This window comes from Podarcis pityusensis, assembly GCF_964106645.2.
Source record: "Podarcis pityusensis genome assembly, chromosome: 11".
Lineage (NCBI taxonomy): Eukaryota > Metazoa > Chordata > Lepidosauria > Squamata > Lacertidae > Podarcis > Podarcis pityusensis.
This window is the reverse complement of record NC_138036.1, coordinates 12,489,677-12,512,887: the sequence shown is the minus strand read 5'-3', so window position 1 is coordinate 12,512,887 and position 23,211 is coordinate 12,489,677. Positions and strand designations below refer to the sequence as shown.

General features: G+C 42.8%; 1 protein-coding gene and 1 long non-coding RNA gene across 5 annotated transcripts in view; one reads left to right on the top strand and one right to left on the bottom strand.

Moving 5' to 3' along the window:
- The window catches only part of DCC (DCC netrin 1 receptor), a 964,956-nt gene that overhangs the window by 41,078 nt on the left and 900,667 nt on the right, over positions 1-23,211 (bottom strand). For all 4 annotated transcript variants that reach the window (XM_080973386.1, XM_080973387.1, XM_080973388.1 and 1 more), the window contains exons 22-24: positions 18,534-18,599; positions 9,304-9,466; positions 1,646-1,872 (exon numbers count right to left, since the gene is read on the bottom strand). In XM_080973386.1, coding sequence (XP_080829512.1) covers positions 1,646-1,872; positions 9,304-9,466; positions 18,534-18,599 — 456 coding nt within the window. The remainder of the gene's footprint in view (positions 1-1,645; positions 1,873-9,303; positions 9,467-18,533; positions 18,600-23,211) is intronic.
- LOC308458827 lies at positions 1,751-10,903 on the top strand. The gene is made up of 3 exons (XR_013977707.1): positions 1,751-1,856; positions 3,559-3,719; positions 10,811-10,903. It is a non-coding gene; the product is annotated as an uncharacterized lncRNA (long non-coding RNA).

Genomic DNA, 23,211 nt, shown 5'->3' with positions numbered 1-23,211 from the left:
TATCATTATCATTATTTATATCCTGCCCTCCCCAGCCAAAGCCGGGCTCAGGGGGGCTAATAACAATAAAATAATACAACATTCTAAAATCATTTCATTATAAAATTAATTCAAATCAAATTGATGGCAACCATTGGGCTAGAGTTCTGTGAAGATTGCCAAAGGAGGGAGTCAGGCTGTGCCCTGGCCAAAGGCCTGGTGGAACAGTTCTGTTTTGCAGGCCCTGCGGAAAGATGTCAAGTCCCGCAGGGCCCTAGTCTCTTGTGGCAGAGCGTTCCACCAGATTGGAGCCACAGCCGAAAAAGCCCTGGCTCTAGTTGAGGCCAGCCTAACCTCTCTGTGGCCCGGGACCTCCAAGATGTTTTTGTTTGAAGACCGTAAGTTCCTCTGTGGGACATACCAGGAGAGGTGGTCCCGTAGGTACCTTGCCCACACTTTCTGCTCCATATTAATGAAGGAGGCAGTGTGGTATAATGGTATAATGAGTGGTGAGACCAGGGTTTGAATCCCCACTCAGCCCCACTAAAGCTCATTGGACAATGTTGTGCCAATCAACCATGAGCTCCTTGCAAATAATGCAAAACATGTACATAAACATAGGTCTGCACAGGTGACCGTACCAGGTCCCTGGACCAGGGATTAGGTGGACCAGTTGGACTAGTGCAACCATGTAATGTGAACAATGGGTTAAATCACCCAGTGCTTGGGCTCATGTCTTGAGGAGCACCCCCCCCCCAATGTCTGGATGTTCTGAGATAAGGGTGCTAGGTGCACTGGGGTTGCAGTAGCAACCTCAGTGAGCTCAAGTTTATGACTTGCTGAGCTGCTTGCCCTCCCATTGGTTCAGGAAATATGGCTATGTGTAGACAGGTTATAACAGTCTCTAGGGCACTGCTTTCACTATGTCTTGTCAAGTCCTGTTGCCATACTGTTTGCTGTTGGGGTCTGACAATGAATTTGTGAGAGTCAGGGGAAGAGGCTGTGGGTTTTACACAGCAGTGTTAGCTAGAATGGCGATAGTGTTAGTGGATCTCTCTGTACATACAGTGGTACCTCGCAAGACGAATGCCTCGCAAGACGGAAAACTCGCAAAACGAAAGGGTTTTTGGTTTTTTGAGTTGCTTCGCAAGACGATTTTCCCTATGGGCTTGCTTCGCAAGACGGAAACGTCTTGCAAGTTTGTTTCCTTTTTCTTAAAACTGTTAATACAGTTGCGACTTGACTTCGAGGAGCAACTCATAGCACGCAGCAATACAAAACAAATCAAGAAAGAAAAGTCAACAGCAAAAAATCTTAAACTTCTCTTAAGCTCAGCACCTTTTTGGAGGGGGAGGGGAAATGGGCCAAAGGGCCAGAATTCACTGCTGGATTTTATTTATTTTTGCTTTTTACATTCCACCTTTCCTCCAAGACACCCTTACTTATCATATGAATAACTGCAGGATCAGGTTATCACTTTCATGCATTAAACCAAACCAAACAGAAATTCACAACAGAGAAAAGCTTTGATATTTGCTTCAAATTCCATATTTGTCAGTGATGGCCATTCACACATTCATCTGTGAGTCATAGAGGATTTAGTAATGGAGTGTCAACAATCTCTATGCATGTGCTGACTGGCCCTTCGTACAAGTAGCATTATTACCAGACTGTGAGGCACTCTTGCTGCCCATCTGAGTTTCAGATTGGCTGTGGCTGCCTGGGGTGATGTCCTGGCAGCTCTGCATCGGGGAATCTCTTCCTGCTGGATCGGAACCCGCTGGCTTTTCGATATTCTTCATCTCCATCTCTTCATGGTGTATCCAGAGATCTGGGGGCCGCAGGTCTTTCTGGCTGCCCTTCCTCTTGCCAGCACTGTGAGTGGCACGTTTTCTGTTGGGGAAGAGAAAAGGAGCGGAAAGTCAAAACACCTGAAGTACTTCAATGCTGTGTAACTTTCCATCCAGTAGATAATACTATTTGCATCATCAGGGCTTCAGTCTTCAGGCTCCCAAAATTCTCATCACTAGTTGTGATGAGACCATATAACCATATAACACCAGTCTTGAAAGACCTACACTGGCTCCCAGTACGTTTCTGAGCACAATTCAAAGTGTTGGTGCTGACCTTTAAAGCCCTAAATGGCCTCGGCCCAGTATACCTGAAGGAGCGTCTCCAGCCCAGGCCTTTACTGTTGTACACATGGACATTTGTGTGGGCCCTTCCAGCTGCCATTGCCATATCTGGGATTCGTCTGTCGGAAATAACGTCTGAGCGGAATTTTAGGAATCGGTAAAAATGTCTGGGGAAACCCGGGCGTACAGCAATCCAAATCAGAAGGGTTGATTTTTTGGCAAATTTTGTGTCCAGATTTTCACTTTCTGAAATATGGCAACCCTAATTTATTCGACCTGCTCTAGAGCCAGGGGCCACCCCCAACCAGCTAGGGAGGCAGCTTGCCATAGTTTTTAGCACCTCTGCAGGCTGTTGTCAAACTAGCATCCATTGTGGGCTGCCCATAGTCAACTGGTGACTTACTGCAACAACTTAACGGTGAGCTGGACCTTTCTTAAAGAGTAAGTAAACCGTGGAATGTGCAAAATAACTGGTCATGCAACAAATCAGGCTTTGTATTATAGAAATGGCATGGAGAAGATGCCATTGGGGCAATGTTCCAATATGGTATACAGCCATCACTGTTACAGTGATAGATGTCTTGATCTGTTGATCATCCTGCCTTCTGTGAAAGCTTCCTGTGATTTATCTCTCCTGCCTTTTAAGCTCTTATGCCTCTTGAGACCATGGCATCTTTAATTCCCAAGGGCATGGGGTCAGATGCCTGGCTACTGCTTGGTCTAAAAGTGTAACGGGAGCCCCAGCTGATAAAGGTTTTCAGTCCCTGTAATAAAGAGTTAAGGCAAGCCATTAAGTAGACAGGAAAGTGAACCTGTGTGGGTTTACTAAACTGACTTTATACATCCATAGTTATGTCTTCTACCAAAAAAGCATCTCCTGAGTCATTTGGGAGACTCAAGAGGTCCAGTTCATAGCCATAGATTGGGAGATTTACTCAGCTTGACCAGATTTTGCATCCCAGTATGAAAGTAGCTCGTGTATGTTTATATACATGGTCAATAGTTGCTGAGTAACTATAAGAAACTACTCAATTCAATTTTTAGACAGGGTTGGCAATGCAGAAGTAAATACATTTAAAAACTGGAAGGAGTTCCTTCAGATGCCCGTAAGAACTTAAATAAGGCATTTATTTCCGATGACTTTTTTTAAAAAAAAAAAAAAGTTTGAATATAACCTGCTGCTGGATCCAGAGAGAAGTGCTCACGTGAGATGGTTTTAGAAGGGAATTAGACAAACAGAGAGTAAGGCTATCAATGACTTCTAGTCATGATGGCTACATGGATCGGACTCTGTATATACTGGGAAGCAATAGCAATGGATGGCTGCTGCATCTGGTTGGCCAGTTTCTGAAACAGGACCCTGGAGAAGATAGGTCTCCAGTCTGACCCAGCAGGGTTCTTCTTGTGTACTCCCATATCATATGCTTTCTTCTGTTACATAAAGTGACACCAGTTTTAGCTCCAGCTGAGGCTACCTGCCAACCCCTTCCAGCTAGACATCAGGCCCCACGCTGACAGCATATGTTGGGAGGATGCATGGAAGGAGTCCAATGGGAGGAAATGTCAATCGTGGCTTGAAGGGATGCAGGCCTGCAGCTTGACAGAGTAAGTCATTTGTTAACCAGATGATACGCAACCATTAAAACAGCTCCCTCCAGAAACAGAGGGAATAGTGTGAAGTTCCCCTTTTAGAAATGCGTTCTTTATGATGCAACAACCACCCATTAGTAGCATCAACCCCTTAAATTAGTAGAGCTGGCTTGTGCATCTACACTTCCCCCTCTGTTATGCAGCATATGTTGCATTTATTTTTGACATACATTAAAATGTGTGTTTTTTTAATCCAAGGAAGCATTCAGTGTCAGATCCCATTTACCACTTTATGAATATTAATCACAATATGTTCTCTTGCTGTATGACTTAGGATGTCTGTGCAACTGACCACTCTTCACATTTTTTTTTAAAAAAAACATTTCACTTTTCATATGAGAAAAAGCAAGTGCTCTTAAGCAGTTTACCTGCATAGCACATTACTGAGGATGCTGTTTACATAGAATATGGAATTCATTTCTTTTAAAAGGGGTTACATGTAAAGCTAAGGGGACGCGGGTGACGCTGTGGGTTAAACCACAGAGCCTAGGACTTGCCGATCAGAAGGTCGGCGGTTCGAATCCCTGCGATGGAGTGAGCTCCCGTTGCTCGGTCCCTGCTCCTGCTAACCTAGCAGTTCGAAAGCACGTCAAAGTGCAAGTAGATAAATAGGTACTGCTCCGGAGGGAAGGTAAACGGCGTTTCCGTGCGCTGCTCTGGTTCGCCAGAAGCAGCTTAGTCATGTTGACCACATGACCCAGAAGCTGTACGCCGGCTCCCTCAGCCAATAAAGAGAGATGAGCGCCGCAACCCCAGAGTCGGTCACGACTGGACCTAATGGTCAGGGGTCCCTTTACCTTTACCTTTACATGCAAAGCTAAACCATGTCATTCATCTAGTATTACCATGTTCAGCAAATGGAAGCTGCATGTGGATTGTCTTGTCTATGTTTATCTATGACTCTAGTTCTGTAGGTCATGGGTGGGGAATCTGTTCCCCTCTAGACATTGTTGGACTCGAGTTCCCATCAGCCACAGCCATCATGGCCAATGGGGGCAGGGATCATGGGAACTGTAGCCCAGCAACAATTGGAGGTTCCTCATCCATGCCACAAACGTACAGTGCAAGCTCTATTTGAAACGTCAAGTCAACTTTTGTTATTTGGGGGGATTTGACTGGTTTTTCAAATGACCATTCATTCAACCTAATTTGTGCTACGCCACAGAAACTTCAGCAATGTTCCCAGAAACTGTAAGTAAGAGGTTATAAATAATGAGTGTGTCATTCCAGACAGATCTTCGGTCTTGCATCAGCGACACTACTGCTGCCTAAAGACTTTAAAAGGAGAAAATTTAGCATTCAGTACATTGTTTATTTCTGCACATTACCACCAGTCTCACTGATAATAAGCAGTGACAGAAATCTGAGACAAGACTATAGAATGAAAGGACATCAATAACAAAGAAATGAAAATGAATGAGTCATCCAAATGTATGTTCTCCTTGTATAAACATCAGATTTGAGTTTTGTTCTCAATTATTGTCAAGCTCCAGGACTTCTCAGGAAGCAATACCTCCCTGCAAACTTTCTATAATGAATTTTGACAGCCTGTTGCAATATAAATGTAGGGCAACCTGGCTCTGTTTTGAGTGAGTCAGTGAGCCAAATCCATTTATTTATGTCAGGCAGCATGGTGAGAAGAATGGGTTTTTTGTGGGGGGAGGGGCTATTGGCTTGTTTTGTTTTTGTTAATGTTTATATTATATACTTTATGGCTTTATTTTGCATTTTTATACTGTGAACCGCCCTGAGATATTTGGATATTTTTTTTTACCAGCGATGGGATCAATGGACTAATTCAATATAAGGCAGCCTCATCTGTTCTGCTGAATCTGGACCAGTTTGCAATGCCTTTCTTCTGTGATACAACAATGCATATGGTAGCTTTTTATTTTACTTTATTTTTTTAGAATCCAGACTAAATGAAGGGGACATGACAGTTTAATTTAGTGTGGCATTGCTTACACTTTGGAATCTATTGAGAGCAGGCAGGTGCACGCACTGCCCTCTTTTCAATGCCTATTAAATACTAGCCTGTCAGGGACAAGGGTTCTAGTCTAGCCTTTTCTCAGGACTGCTTGTTTTCTGTATTTGAATGCTTATCCATAAAAAAGGAAATAAATGCAAACATCTGATTTCTTGTCTTGCTTGCCAAAGTGGTATAGTCCCTGGAAGACTTCCTGTGTAGAGTGGTTCTTAGATGACTTTTGAACAGGGTAGCAAAAGTAGTGGCCTTCAAGTGTTCTTTGCCATGCTGGCTAGGGCTGATGGGAGTTGTAGCTAAATAACATTTGGAACAGACCATGTTGGCTGCATTCACCTTGGAGATTCGCACAGTGGCAGCTTATGTGTATTCTATACATGACTTTCCTCTGGAATGTCTTATTTTGAAACCTTTAAGGTAACTTTTTGTTTGTTAATTATGTTTCTTTGAATGCATATTTGACCTTCTTCCATAATCCTTTTTTTTTTTTTTGTCAATGTTTTATCTGATGTTTTAATGTAGGCTATAAAGCACTTTTGAGATTTCCCCCCTGAAAAATATAAAGCAGTATGGAATGAAAAATATAAAGCGGTATGGAATGAAAAATATAAAGCGGTATGGAATGAATGAATGAATGAATGAATGAATAATTCATTCATAACATAACAAATGAAGGATTGCATTTGTTTGGTATGCACAGCTAAAGGCTTTCAAGAATCTTCTAAATGAATAGAAGTACACCTTGAACTGTGCCAAACACATTTTATGTGGCGCTGCCTTGAATGTTCTAAAAATTCAGTTTTCAAGTAGAAACCAGAGATTCCAGTAAGGCAGAAAACTACTTAGACTGAGTAAATATTCTTCTTCCACCCTGGCTGTGATCAGTGCCATTGTGTAGCCTTGCTACTGCCTTACTGGCACAACTTTCCCCCTATACTGCTGCTGCTGTTTAACTTGGATTAGTTAGTGAGTGGGACATCTGCTGGAGTAGAATTCAACCCAGCACAAGGGTTCACAGCTAGAGCAGTAAACTGTCAACCTTCCCTCCACATGTGAAAGCGCTTTCTATTTATGCATGGGTTCTTTGGATTCCAGCCAGAGTTTTGTATCAAATTTGCCATAATGCTGCTTTCCTAATCATATTGTTGTACTCTGATGCTGCGCAGTAATGGCAAATAGCAAGTGAAACAAGAGCTCATTATTCATTACCATCAGGTCTTTCAATAGCTGGCTGGTGTGCAGTTTTTTGTCTTGCCAATTTAAAGCAATTATTGCCCCATATCAGTCCTCCTGTCAGTAGGGATTCTGCTCATACAGAGCTGTAAACAGGTACAAAGGAAGCCAAAGGATACCGATTTCAATTTGCCTCATTGGTCCCAACTGCATGTAAGCCAGTGGTATGAAATACTTGCCTCCTTTGTTTCACATGGCTCCATAAAGGGGCCTCAACTGATATCAATGCACGAGGCAGTAAGGAATAAATCGTACTTAGAAACAAGAAATAATGTTGTGCAAATGTGTCTTCTTGCTTTACATGCTGTCACAGAAGGGCTTGGAGGGGAAGTGAAGCTCTCCTATGGTCACACACAGCCCAAACACGTCCGCGCTTAGCAGAAAAGAGTCAAGATTTTAAAGCAGAATGCCATAGCTAATGAGTGCTGGAACATAGTGCAAAGCTAAAAGAAGAACAATATCCCAAGGGGAAAATGGCAGACTTCCTAGTGATGCTGCGTTCTTTCAATGCCAGGATGATAATTCCTCATTTTTATCAGCTTAGCTTCAAAGCCTGATCCAGGCCCATAGATGCTTGTCATGATAAGTTATAACTGTGCCAGAAGGCATTCTTAACATATACTTAGTTTCCCTCCCATTACTAGTGAGGGCTGTCTTTGTTCCAGATAGCTTTCTAATATAATAGTCACAGATTGATGCTTTTTTTCAGGGATGGGATGAAAGACCACTCTCCTACGATCAAGTTGCCATATGGATTTTTGAGTTCTTTCTGGTTCTGGGAGTTATTTTATAACAAACTCAGAATCCATGTAAGCCAATAACTTGTCTCTTATGTGTATTGGATAGGCTTATGATCTTTTGCTGAAGTGCTCCATTTGAAACTGCTTCCTCACCCTAATTACATAATTTATCCTTAACAGAGCTTATTAAAGTTTCCTAACGCATTCTTCAATGCTACTAGTTGGCAGTATAAGGCATACAAAAGTCACTTTGCATTTGTTCTGGTTTCGCTTTACTTCCTCCCACCTCATTTGTGATGTCCCTAGGCATTGTGATGTTGGGCAGCAGACAGGATGAGTAGCTGAAGATACAAAGGGGGAAATTCAGTGGGCAGCAGAGAATGCAAAAGTTAGGGAGAGGATCCAGACAAGGCCTATGCTCTTTCCCTGGCAACTCTGATGCTGAAGCTTTTATAGTTCTACAAGCTTATGGGAAACCTATGAGTTGTCTGGGTGGGTTGACCCACCAAAAAGCATGGGAGGATGTCAGAACCCTGGGAACCTTCAGTCCAGAACGCACTCCAAGGAAAAATAAAGGGTGGCATCTGATTAAGATGCACAGCGTAGACCTGTTGAAATCAGTTAGTTGATTTCTGTCAAGTGATTTCAATAGATCTACTCTCAGGATGATGTAAAAGGTAAAAGACCCCTGCATGGTTAAGTCCAGTCAAAGGCGACTATGGGGTTGCGGCGCTCATCTTGCTTTCAGGCCAAGGGAGCCAGCATTTGTCCACAGGCAGCTTTCTGGGTCACGTGACAGAAAACAGAGTGCACAGAAACGCCGTTTACCTTCCTGCTGCAGTGGTACCTATTTATCTACTTGCACTGGCGTGCTTTCGAACTGCTAGGTTGGCAGGAGCTGGGACAGAGCAATGGGAGCTCACCCCGTAGTGCGGATTCGAACCACCGACCTTCTGATCAGCAAGCCCAAGAGGCTCAGTGGTTTGGACCACAGCGCCACCCGCTCCTAATAAGCATAATGTAGTTGAATACTACCCAAATAACTGATTGCAAGGTCCCAGATTCTAGCCTGGTTCTGGCTTTTGATTCTGGGAGATTCTTTGCAGCTCTTCAGTTGTTATTTTTAATTTATATACCACATCCATATCAGAATGGCCTGTCAGCTACAAAGTTCCACTTGTAGCCAACTTCTAACAGTGCATCCTCCACGATGTGCTCTTTGTGCATGCATCCCCCCTAGATCTCTATCAACTCCTTATGTTCCAGCAGGTAAATAAGCCCTGTTGTTTCCTATGTTATTGTATTTTTGCCATTATGGGTGTGCATGCTTTACAACTTGGATTTCTGCCTGAGTTTTATAAAAAGTGTTGGGGCTGTCTTTCCTGGCCGCTAAATCAAATGAATTTGACATTTACTTGTTCCACAAAAGTGATGAGACTGTGTGAAGTATCTGGATTCCTAAGCATATTTCACCATTGCACAGAATCTACTTTAGGGTGGAAAAAAACAGGTTTGCTCTGATTGACTTGCTCCAGAGCAGGATGGAAAGATTGATGGACAGGGATATTTTCCAGTTTCTTACTTCCTCTGCTGTGCTGATGAACGCCTGGTACAAATCACAGCCACAATCACCACCACTACGACAGTAACCACCCCAACGGTGACAACGATGATGACAAGAAGGTTGCTGTTCTTCTGGGGTGTTACACTTCCATGAGGAGGATGCATCTGCCCAATGGGGGGTTCTGGAAGAACATAAAAAGTCCTGAAAGACTGCAAACAGTTATAACGTAACATTCACAGTTTTCCAAATGAAAAAAATAAGGAACCATAAACCTTTAGCAAATAACTACTGAAGCCTTCTTTGATTCCTTTAAGCTGCTAAAAAGTTAAGGAGGACCTGGTCAACCTGACTATAAAGCTGGGGTGGCTAAGCTGTGGTCCAGTGCTGGAATACAAGTCCCATCATCCCAACAGTTGGTCCTAATGGCTGGAGGTGATGTGAGCTGGAGTCCAAGAACATCTGGAAGGCCAAAGGTTAGCTCCTTCTGCTGTAAAGAATCATGAAAGAGGACAATAGGAATTGGCCTTTGGTCATCTGCCTAAGGATGAGAATAAATGAATGAAAGAAAAAATCATCCGAAAATATTAATAGGAATTGATTGAAAGCCAATTCCTATTAACATTTTTCAGGTGACTTTTTATCACTAGCTACCACTAGCTTTTGAGAACTTTCTAGGATTCAGTTTTCTTTTGATCTTACAACCCTGCAGAACTTACATGTTGATAATTGTACTGTGAGGAAGGCAGGGAGGAAGACATTAAAGGCAAAAATCTGCAACTCTGTAGCGACTTCTACATCTTGAAAACAGATTGTGTGAATGGGCTTTTTATTTTATTTAAGAGCCTGGGGTCTTAAACTGTAAAAGTACAACTTGGAAATTGGAAAAGTTTGTTGTCTGTAACTTGTAGTTTTTTTTTCTAGGAGGACCCACAGAAAACCAGACATTTGGGCCAAGTTCCTGTTGCTTGGGCTGAAGATCTCAAAGTATGTATGTTGACATATGTGGGCATCGCTTGAAGCATAACTATTATGCAGAGTGAGAGCTGGCAAAGATTTCTATGGATTTCTATGAGGAGCAATTCTTTTTTTGCATGTCAGTAAGATGTTTTATACTGCAGAAACACATCCTGTGATCTGAGCAGTGAAATATCATGGCTTATGAAAAATATCTGATGTACTTTGATGTGTAGGAAGACAAACTACATAATGCTCCACTGGCACAAATTTACTCCCCTTATTCCCCATCCCCACCTATAAAAACAGATACAATTTAATACCTGCCAAGTGCATGTGCATTTTGCTCTAAAGAACAGGGCTTGCTTGGGAAAGGGGCCATAAAACTCAGGGAATTTATGCTTTGACACATCATGGAAAAGGGGAGAGACCCATCCATTGGCCAGAGAAGGAGCAGGTGCAGAGAACTTTCCTGGTAGAACACTTTGCTCCAACTGGGGGAGCAGAGCTGATGGAAGGCACACCCTAGCTTCTGCCGCTGGTCCCAGGGGCTTTGCACTCTTCCTTCTAGGAAGGAAGACTGTGCACGGCCTCCCCAATCCACTTTGTGGGTCCCTTCCAATCAGCCTGACCTGTCCAGGGTCATCCCCAAGGCCACCTGCTCCACCCTGGATCCATGCCTGAAGCAATTTAGTAGAGGTAAGTCTAAGGGTTGTTAAAACCCAATTTCTTACTTATGATGAGGAGGGAGGTAGAGGGAGAAGGAGATATCTCCATCTTCCGACCAAGACCAGGCAGGTTTGATCCTGCAGGGTGTTACCCAATTGAGTGAAGATTCTCGGCATTGCGATGGGGCACAGAGTTAGATCTTGTGTGGTGCTGCTTCAGGAGGCAGGAAGAAGGAGAGGCCTGCTGGGAAGAAGGGCAGGCAGGGTGGGAAAAGCTCCCATCCACTCCTACCTTCCCTTGTGAGGATGCAATTGTCCAGTAGGTTCCACCTTTTGTGGCTTCTCCTTCTTCCTACTCATGCCTACCTCTCCTTCCTGCCTGATGCCCCCTTACAGCCCTGGATTGCTCTGGGATGCACAACCTGACCCATAGTAATCTGGGGCTGTCTCAACATGACCCAACCAATGCCTGGATTCCTCCAAAATGGCCCGATATGGTTCAGGGCTCAGGTGAATCCAGTGAACCCTACAGCATCCTAACACCAGTCATTAACCAGTGAAGGTACAGGCTTCCTTCTTGGCTCTTTCCTTTGTATCACATCAATTGAATACTTCGCCTACAAGCAGCAATTATCTTATCTTTAGACCCCTAGACAGTTCTTGGGAAATTTCAGGCACTTCCTAAGTCTTAAATAACAACGCAGAAAGGAAGAAGCCATTTCATTTACTTCACACCAGCAGCCATTTAGTTAGCAATTGGTGGTGCCCATCATTTTATTAACATTATCTCCTTGAAGATGGGAGAACAGGAGAGATGGATTCTTATTTTCCTGCCCACTGGTGTTTATGGTATAATGAACCTCCTCATCTGTTGTCTAATTCGAGTGCCTGTTTTAACACTCAGCTCACAATCTGTCACAAATTATGTTAATATATTGGTACAGCACCCTTGATTCAAAATGATGATCGCTCTCCTCTCAGGAATCATTGATGTATATACCAAGCACGGTGTGATGAGCTTTCTCTGTTTGTGCCAACAAAACCATGGCAAGGGACTGTGCACCTAATTTCATTCTTCCCTGCACTTAGGTCCCCAAAGTATCTGCTGCTGTGCTGAGTGTGGAGGACAGAGCAGAACGTAGCAGAATGGGAACATCTGTGTGAGCTGTGACTGCTTAGTTGTCACCCTGTGAGAATTCTACCTACCATGGTATTGGTGCTTATTTTATTCTAAGGAGAATCATTTGGATCATTATTTGGGCTCAGGAGAATATCCAGAGGACTACCATGGCTGAAACTCTACAGGTGGGACCAACTCAATACTACTCCTTTTTTTTTTTGACTGGCCACTCAACCTTATTAACATACTGGTGAAAGAACAAGTAAAATAGAAAAATAAACTCTTCTTATTATGTGCTGCAACTCAGACACTTCTCAAAAAAAGAAGAAGAAATCCTTGAGTAATTACCTTAATATTATATAATAACATGTTTCTCACTGCTAAAGCATGTCAAGAAAATGTTGTCATTTCCATGCTGGTTTAGTTTAATATTCTTTGCTTTATTATACTAAACCACCTACTCCAGAATTCATTTTAAGGCTTCCAGTCCTTTCCAAAGGAGATCACTTGGCTCAGTTCAGCTCATCAGTTCAGCCAGGCTGCTGAGGCTCCATGCTGAACTATAACTCCCATCATCCTGGATCACTGGCTATGCTGGATCACTGGCTATGCTGGATAGGAATGAAGGGAGTTGTAGGCCAACAACACCTGGGGTCCCGAAGTTGAGAAAGGCTGGGTTAGGATGTCTGACTGGAATTTGGGAGCCCAGACTCTGAATCCCCACTCAGCCATTTAGTTCACTGGGTGACCTTGGGCCAGTCGCTCACTCGCAGCCTAACCTACCTCACAGGGCTATTGTGAGGCTAAAATGGGGAGGAGCAGACCTGTGTGCACCAACCTTGAGGAAAGGTGGGATATAAATGAAATAAATAAATCAATATTTATAGGTTATAACTGGATTTATTCTATGTTTGCTAAACTGTTGATCTTTGAATTCATTGAAACACGTTTTGTAAACTGATTTTGTAAAAAATAACAATAAAAAACCCATGCTTGGTGGAGTTTTTTTTTTTTTTTAATTGTAAGCTGCTTTGAACACAGCTTAATATGGAAAGGCAGCATATAAATAAACTCAACCAACCAACCAATAAGCCAGCCAGCCAGCCAGCCAGCAGGCTTCCATGCTAATGTGGCTCTACCTAAATCAGGCTTCCTCAATCTCAGCCCTCCAGATGTTTTTGGCCTACAACTCCCATGATCCCTAACTAGCAGGACCAGTGGTCAGGGATGGTGGGAACTGTAGTCTCAAAACATCTGGAGGGCCGAGTTTGGGGGGTCCCTGATCTAAATCAAGGCATTCATGTACATGCTGCCATTGACCTCCACTAATGCACACAAGAGTAGGAAGAGAAACCACAAAGTGGAATCCAATCTGCATGGGAAGCTGCTACACATTAATGGCTCACTCCATAGACCAGCCTTTCTGAACCTGTGGGTCCCCAGATGTTGTTGGACTACAACTCCCATCACCCCTAGCTAGCAAGGCCAGAGATCAGGAATGATGGGAGTTGTAGTCCAACAACATCTGGGGACCCACAGGTAACCGCTTTCATAGACCAACCTCCACATCAATGGCTTCATTTCTGACACATGGCAGATTATTTCACATTACACTGCTTCTAACCATCTGTTGTGCTTTTCCAATAAATACAGTTTGTTGTGGCTTTACAGGACATTCATGTGTTCACCGCTGTAATGTAAAGCCCCCCCCCCCACAAATGTAATGCTCAAAAAGCTAGAAGATTTTAATATTTAAAACCGATAGAGAATGATTGATTTGATGCTATCTTTCCCAAAATAACCTTTTTCCAGAAGCTGCTTTTCCACAGAGTCAAGCCATGCTGCAGGTATTAATCATCTAAATCCAAAGGGTGCAACATGACTAGGTATATAAACTGTTTTTACCTTTGCGCTGATCCAAGCTTACTTGGCTTTGCACACATGATATAGTGATGCAAATAAGATTGCGGAACACTTCTGACTTTACACCAGAGATCTCCTAGCACAAAGTCTACAGGGCTTCTTATATAGGAGCTTTATCTCGTACCCACCATTACCTATGAACAGAGGATTTGAGGCATCTTCTGTCTTTTTATTTTTTTAAAAAAACAACAACTTGAAAATAATTTTCACATTTCAAATCCTGGGAAACAAACCCAGAAGTCCTTGGCTTCCTGTGAACATAGTATGGTTCCCACCAATGATGATGTACATTGCCATCAACAGTCGAGACCCCTGATTTACCCAGGCTCTGATAAAGAAAATTATTAGGTGCAAAACATCATGGAGACCTAATTAAATAGGTTTTACTGATACCATCTATGACTTAGCTACCTAAAAGACAAAAAAGAAGAAGTCATCTATCTACTGATAAGCTACTTTTTTTAAAAAAAGAAGAAGACAGAATCAAGAATTGCTTCCTCATCTTATGTATGGAAGAAAAAAATAGCCCATCTGATTTAATCAGCTATGTGTCTTGTACTAATTTTCCATTTTTGAGGCTGGCTTTATGTAACCTTCAGGTTACATTTATTTTCTTCTTTTAAATTCATGAATCCCCATTAGGTATGGCGTGGTAAAGGAAAGAAGTTGGTAGCATGCCTTAACTGAAGTTGATAATGATCAGAAGTTATAAATCTTCTGTAAACCATAGGGGTTTTTTCTTCCGCAACTTGCAATATCAGGTCATGCTTAATTAAAATTACATGTCCCACCAGGAGCCTTTACGTGCAAAACGGAAACAAACCTCACTGCATGCATTTTATGTTCTTTTCTAATTATCTGAAAATCATTTTTATCGTGTGAGAGCAATTTTAGAAGCCATTTCAGACATCTTCCATCAGGAAGCTCTTCTTATTGAAAGGCAAAGATGACTTGTACAACAGTACGCCCCATTCAATGCAATGGGGTGACGTCCAACAAGGGGCTGCAATGGCGCCTCTGGAACTGATGTACTTGTTTCCTCTTCATCCCTGGCTGTCACAAGAGCAGATGTGGTGCTTCTTCTGCCATGAACTCTCACTCTTCTTCCTAAGGTGCTACCCTGTGGTTTCTGAAAGGTCACGGGGTATTGCAGAGCCTCTCCTATAAGGTGTGACCTGAATGTTCGGTGAATGGTCACAGAAATCGGACAGTGAGAGATATTTGAACATGCATACCTTACAGGTCTTCAAAGTAGGCCCTCTGTAATACAATGCACCGTTGACAACGTTCATAGAACTGTTGTAAACTTCTGGAGAAGTCCTCTTTTCGTACGACTTTCAGTTCCCTCGTCACAGCAGCTTGGATGTGTGAAATGTTGGGAAATCTGTGCCCTTTTAGTGCAGATTTCAGTTTTGGAAAAAGAAAGAAATCCGGTTGCGCCAGATCTAGAGCATATGGAGGATAAGGTAAAGGTAAAGGGACCCCTAACCGTTAGGTCCGTGGCCGACTCTGTGGTTGCGGCGCTCATCTCACTTTATTGGCTGAGGGAGCCGACGTACAGCCAGGTCATGTGGCCAGCATGACTAAGCTGCTTCTGGCGAACCACAGCAGCACGCAGAAATGCCGTTTACCTTCCCACTGGAGAGGTACCTATTTATCTACTTGAACTTTGACGTGCTTTCGAACTGCTAGGTTGGCAGGAGCAGGGACCGAGCAACGGGAGCTCACCCCATCACGGGGATTCGAACCGCCAACCTTCTGATCGGCAAGTCCTAGGCTCTGTGGTTACAGCACCACCCGCATCCCTCATATGGAGGGTAGAACAACTCATAACCTCAGTAACAATTTCAGGTGGAATATGCAATGCTGCCACCACCATTCAGAAGGAAAACATTGATCCTGCATCAATAACTCAGGAACTCCGTTCTGCTCGTCAACAGTCGGCCAGAATGAGGATCATCTTTGATGGTTTGCCGCCCTTCACGGAAACGCTTAAACCACTCATACAGTCTTTCGAGTTACAGCTTCATCTCCATACACAATTGTGTGCATTTCATGGGTTTCCGATACAGATTGTTTGTTTGAATATTTCTCGCTATGACCATTCACCGAACTTTCTGGTCACACCTTGTATTTTGCTAGTGATCTGAGTAACAGGTTTGTTTGGGGTGTGTCAGAATGGAGGCACAGATTAAATGCATGGAATGTCCCATACACTTTCATGGCTGGCATTGTACCAAAGGAAACAAAGGATTTGCGTTGGCCAATTTAAAGCAATGCTAATATAGATTTGTGTGGGTGGGTGGTGTTGAGACAAAATAGGGCCTGCTTCTTAACACAGTGCAATTTCCTGGCTCTGCAGTTTATATCTGCTAAATCTACAGTGCATATAATGACTGCTCTGTCATGGCTAGGAGAAGCCAAGGAATAATGAATTTTCCCCCAATTATCTATTCCATTCCCCTCTTTAATCTCCTGAACTTTCTTTTCTCACAGAGACTCTTTTGCTCCAGTGATTCTGGCGGCACCCTCACATGGGAAAGGACTGTAAATTTATTGCAGGCTTCCACCCTGCTTAATACCTTATCACTGTCACCTGTTTTCCTAGCTTGTGTGTTGGGTCACAACTCTTTGAAAGCTTTGTTCAAGCTTCTCCTGACCTCGCCTGCTCACCTTGCTCAAAAGCATGATGCTGGGGGGAAAAGATGTATCTAAACTGATCTGCTGAGCCGTTGTAAAGGTAAATAAATGATTTCCTCGGGAAGCTGGAGCTGCGGTGACAGTGAAAAGTCGCAATGTGATTCCACGTCTACATGGGACATGACAGCAGCATAGTGGTGGACACTAGCGCTTAAACCAGGGGTAGTCAACCTTTTTATACCTACTGCCCACTAATGCATCTTTCTTGATGGTAACATTTCCTTACCGCCCACCAGTGCTCAATGGAAGGAGGACTCAGCTTGTGCCATAGAACTCCCTACCGCCCACCTAGAATCCTGAAACACCCACTAGTGGGTGGAAGGGACCAGGTGGACGATCCCTGGCTTAAACACTGATCAACAACACTATCACAGGATGAAATGCATTAGCACCATGCAAATCTGCTTCCCAAAAGGGATTGGACAGAAGTACATCAGGCAGATCTAGGGACAGGGTTGCCATATATCCAGAATGTCCCAGACATAGCCTGAATATGACAGTCGGAAACAGTGTCTGGGCGGAAATCGCTGCAATGTCCGGAAAATCAAGATGTATGGTAACCCATGTCGGAAGTCTAGATTTTGGCGATTTCCCTTAAAAATAGTTGGAAAACTTCTTTTTTGAGATTGTGCAAAAGAAAAGCTCAAGAACTTTGGGCAAGAGTAAAAAAAAAAAAAAACCAAACTCAGCAATTGCCCCCCCCCCCCAAAAAAACCCTCAAGAACTTTTGTGTCTGGATTTTCACTTTTTGAAATATGGGAAGCCTATCTGGGGACGGCTAGCCAGAAAGCATTTCAGTTTAAGCCAGTTTAAGCCAGCTGTACTCAGTTTCTCTGAAGGAATAACCCAAACACCATGAACCTTCTGCTTGTTTCTTTCACACAGAGAAGCCTTCCAAAACCCTCTTGAATTACAGTGGTACCTCGGGTTACGAACTTAATTCATTCCAGAGGTCCATTCTTAACCCGAAACAGTTCTTAACCTGAGGTGCGCTTTTGCAAATTGGGCCTCCTGCTGCCGCCATGCCACCAGTTCACGATTTCCATTCTCATCCTGGGGCAAAGTTCTCAACCTGAGGTACTACTTCTGGGTTAGCGGAGTTTATAACCTAAAGTGTTTGTAACCTGAAGTGTTTGTAACCTGAGGTACCACTGTAATTAGAATAGGAAAGATCTCTACACATCAGATCAATACATTCTGCATACAACTCCTATCAGCCTCTGCAAGCATTACCAATTGCCAGGGATGACGATAGCTGTGGTTCAAAACATCTAGCACCAGACGACATTGCAAATCCCAGAGCTGCTCACTTGATGGAAGCCATCAAGGGGCTCACAGGGCCATGTATCTCAGCTTTCAGCTCCTATGACCCATCAATGTGCTGTACTAACATTAAGTGTACTCCAGAATCCTTGTGGTGCTGCCATATATGCTGGGGCATTCTCCAAAGTCCTATTTCTCATAATTTCACCAACAAACTCTGACTATTATGGGAGGGGCTGTGGCTCAGAAGCAGAGCATCTGCTTACATGCAGGACTCAGGTTCAACTCCTGGTATCTCCAGGTAGGGCTGGGAGAGACTGCCTCTCTGAAACCCTGGAGAGCAGCTGCCAGTCAGTTTAGACAATACTGAGTTACAGGGACCAGCAGGGCTGGTTCAGTATAAGGCATCTTGCTATGTCTTCTTAGGCCAAGTTTCCTGTTTACGACAGCTGCAGTTGGCTGTGCCATAGTAAAATGTATTATTCCATCTGATGAAAGCAGAAAGATTTGATGAAAGTGGAGACAAGGAGAGGGACACGGAAAACAAAGACATTCTTGAGTTTAATTGTATTGAAGAAAGAAGGCCAATTCAGAGGAAAATGGTTTTAGTGCATATTTACCATTAAGGCTGCTTCGGTCAATCAGATTTGTGTCAACCGGCCAGTAGGCCCCATCGCCATGACGACCTGTGAAAAGGAAAATGAGCATCAGTGCAGAATGGCTGATATACCTGAGTCAAGACAGGCTCAGTTCTTCAAACAGTGTTGATCTGACGTTTAAGCTATTAGATATTGTAAGAGGAGGTGACTGAACAGCTGCCTGAGAAAAATCTGCCATAAAAGCAGCCTTTTCTAAACCAAAATCTCTGAGCACTTTGACGCTCCCCAGCCACATGCTGCTTGTCATTACTCTGCTATTCAAAATTGCTAGTTAAAAGTGACAAAAGAAGGTGAGGATTGTGGCATGAGCTAGAATATTCTCTCTCAGAAGATGACAACCCTGACAGCGGAGATATTCATGCATCTTAAGACAAGTTTAGTGCTAGATGTGCTCACTTATCAGAGGTCCATTTTCCTCCTCAAAGCTCCAGCTTTGACATTTTATTTCTGTGCATGGAAACTGTATTATTCTGCCAGGTGACACCATGTCTCTCTAAGGCAGTGATGGCCAAACTTGGCCCTCCAGCTGTTTTTGGACTACAACTCCCATCATCCCTAGCTAACAGGACCAGTGGTCAGGGATGGTGGGAATTGTAGTCCCAAAACAGCTGGAGGGCCAAGTTTGGCCATTACTGCTTTAAGGCATCCACATCTGGGGTAGTCAATGGGGAGCCCAATGACAGACTTTAACAATGCTAACGAGGGCTGATGGAAGGGCATCACAAACTAGACCAAATGCTTTCTTGGCGTACATGTCTCCTGTTGACTGACTGACTTCCATGCAAAGTCAAATCACTCAAAAGGAATATGCTACCAAAAGCTGAGGTGTTTTAAAAAATAAAATAAAAACAATTCTGCTCTTGTATTGATCGATTCTGTTTTCACTTTGTGTTGCCTGGTTCTTAACAGTTCGTATAATATTTAATAATATGTCACAGAATGAAAAAAATATATTGACAGATGGTATAGAAATCTTGTAAATAAGTAAAATATATAGCCTCCTTTCACACTCTTGTTATACTAAGCAGCATATCAACTTCTGGACGTCGTATTCCAGAACATAGTAATGGATGTGAGCAGACTTTGTCAAATACAAATGGAAAGTGGTTATTTTACCATATGAAGTATTTTTGAAAAAAGTGAAGTTCATTTTTAGAAGTATATATTAGCTGTTTGAAGGACGACACATATAATAAGCTAACCTCTAAGGGCACATGGCTATTACACATATAAAATTGTATGAAATTATAGCAGTTTCTTACAATAGCAGGATTTGCAAACTGTTCACAAATTGCCTCACTGCCTCCCAGTACTAATGATGTTGAGTGATACTGTGCTTATTATGCAAGTCACATTTTTCCATGACTTGACAGAAAAGAATGACTCAGCAAGTGTGGTGCTGCCCTGCACTGCCATTCCTTCACAAAGACTCACAAAAAGGCCCTCTAGCTATCTTTGTTCTATATCAGTCCTAGGATATATTCTCAGAAGAGTCAGAAGCACTCCAGATAATTTCTAACTGTGCCAGTTCTAGCCCAAAGTGATTAAACCAGGCAGTTTACTCATATACTTCAGCTTAATTTCTTAAAAAGATTATTATGGATGTATATGTGTATATAGAAACACGGGTGGCGTTGTGGTCTAAACCACTGAGCCTAGGGCTTGCCGATCGGAAGCTCGGCAGTTCGAATCCTCGTGGGGGCTCCCATTGCTCGGTCCCAACTCCTGCCCACCTAGCAGTTCAAAAGCACATCAAAGTGCAAGTAGATAAAGAGGTACCACTCTGGCGGGAAGGTAAACGGCGTTTTTGTTTCACCAGAAGCAGCTTAGTCATGCTGGCCACATGACCCCGAAAAACTGTCTGCGGACAAACATCAGCTCCCTCGGCCAGTAAAACAAGATGAGCGTCACAACCCCAGAGTCGTTCGTGACTGGACTTAATGGTCAGGGGTCCTTTACCTTTACCTTTTTAAGTGTTGAAACAAAATAAAAAAAATTCCTTCCAGTAGTACCTTAGAGACCAACTAAGTTTGTTATTGGTATGAGCTTTCGTGTGCATGCACACTTCTTCAGATACACTGAAACAGAAGTCACCAGACCCTTAAATATAGTGAGTGGGTGGGGAGGAGTATTACTCAGAAGGGTGGTGGGAATGGGTGATTGGCTGATAGGTGTGGTAAACTGGTTGACGACTGTTAACGACTACAATAGGTCTTACAGGAAAAAGCAAGGGATGAGATGGCTAAAAATAGCTTAATCAAGTATAATGAGATAAGAATCCAATGTCTCTATTCAGACCAGGTCTCTACATGGTTTTAAGTTTGGTAATAAGTTGCAACTCAGCAACTTCTCTTTCCAGTCTATTTCTGAAATTCTTTTGTAATAAGACAGCTACTTTGAGATCTTGTATAGAATGTCCTGGGAGATTGAAGTGTTCTCCTACTGGTTTCTCTGTCTTGCGATTCCTGATATCAGATTTATGTCCATTTATCCTTTGGCGTAGGGTTTGGCCTGTTTGTCCAATATAGAGGGCTGAAGGGCACTGTTGGCATTTGATGGCATACAGCAGACCAACATGGCTACCTACCAACAACCGGGCAGAGAGATCAAAGCAGAGTTGGGAACTACAAGATATGTTATCCTGATTACCCGCATGCAGCAAATTCAGGGTCTTAAATTGCAACGGAAACTTTATAGACTCGTAAAAATTACAGGGTTTATAGTCTCATAAAAATAACAGGGCTGCCCCACAGGCTCCGAGTGGTCAGGCATACAACTGATGGATTTGCCCATGTTACCTTGGAGGTGCACACCGTGAAACGAGTTTAGGAGAGGCTTTGCAGCAGCCCGCAGGGAGACCTGACATATGCTTCGAGAATGATGGTGGTTAACCTGAGAAGTTGTTTCATTGTGCAGGAGAGGTGCCTGGAGCTTAGGTACACCTGAAATTATTCCTCTTTGCTGATTTGCCTATCAACAGTGTGAAGTGCTCTGGTTTGAAAGGCCCAATTAGGAATGTAAGGTCATTATCATCACAGGCGTTTTCAGCATAATCAACTTCTCAATCAGGATAATTGCAGAGCCATTGGCATTTGATCCTCGGAAGCAGAGTAAAGTTGCACAACGGCTCAGTCGTAATCATTAGAAATGGAGAGCAAATTAGTCATTTTGCACCCACGAGCAGGATATGTGGTATTTGTTTGTTTGTTTGTGCATGTGGTCAGAAATCTTAGACCAGCTGGAACTTGCACCCCTTGAAAAATTGTCACATATTTACTGTACAAATTTTAGAAGGAATGCTGGAACATGTGGAAGAAGTAGGCAGCAGCAATGTTGATGTTATTAGAATGGATCCCATCCCATTTGAGCAAAATTCTATCCTTGCCCAACCATACCTTTTTGCTGTTTTCCTAGGGGCGGTGAGAGAGACACAGACCTTTAGCTTTACAAAAAAAACCTGTGGTTAGTTTTAAGCTCCAATTATGCTGGAAAATAATGTAATGAGTGTGAATATATATGAGTTGGTGATTTCATTCCAATCTACCGAAACCTCCTATAATTATCAAATAAGACCCACTCCAGCTTTAGAATATATTCTAAACTGTTTTCAAAATAGACCTTCTCCTTAGGGAAGCAAAAGACTCTAGTTTTATGCATGAAAGCAAAAGGTCTGAGCTTTTGATTTGTGGCAATTAGGCTGATAGCAGAGCTATAAATCAAATAGCCCTTAACAAGTCTAGTGCATGGCATTTCAACAAAACTAATCCAACCAATATCTCATATTGGATTTATGGTGATGCAATTTTATTACTCAGCTTAGACTTTGCTTAGACATGCAAAGAGAGCCTGAAGATCACCAGAGGGAGTGTAATCCTGCTCATCCTAGACCACTCAGAAGCGTTTGATAATTTGATAATCAATCTGTCTTGACTACCTGAAATGGATGGGAATGGAGAGCACTGATTGACAGTAGTTCTGTTCCTATTTGAGTCAGTATTTGAGAGGGGCTCTCTCTCTCTCTCTCTGTCTCTGTGTGTATGTATGTGTATGTGTATGTGTGTGTATGTATGTATATATCATTGCTCTCTCCAACTGTCCCTGTGCTTTTCAATAACCATAAGGAGCCTCTGAGTTTTGCTATGGAAAAGTAACCCTTCAGATTCAAAAGCAAATTCAGAAAGACTTCTGTGTTTGCCTTATATAATAGAACCTCTCACACTTTAGATTACTATTTAAGTTGAAGAGATGGTACCTATGTTTGCATTTTTCCTCTTCCTTGCTTTTAATTGTTGTGACGTTTTATTTTTTAGAGCGCAAGACTGTGATAAAAACTATCTTGTTTTTATTGATTCTATGCCAGGTACTGCAGGAGCCCATTCAGCTGAAAAGTGGGGAACAGATGCTCTAAATATATAAATTACTTTAAATTAAAACTGAAAACCAGGAGAATCATAGGGCTGCAAGGAACCTCAAGGGTCATCGAGTCAAAACCCTGTAATGCAGGAACCTTTTGCCCAAAGTTGGGCTTGAACCCATGACCTTACCAACTGAGCTATCCCAGAGTTCCTCACCAATCTTGCTTTGCTAGAATATCTTAAAACGACAAATAGATGAAGACAGAAAAGAATCCCAAGGTGAC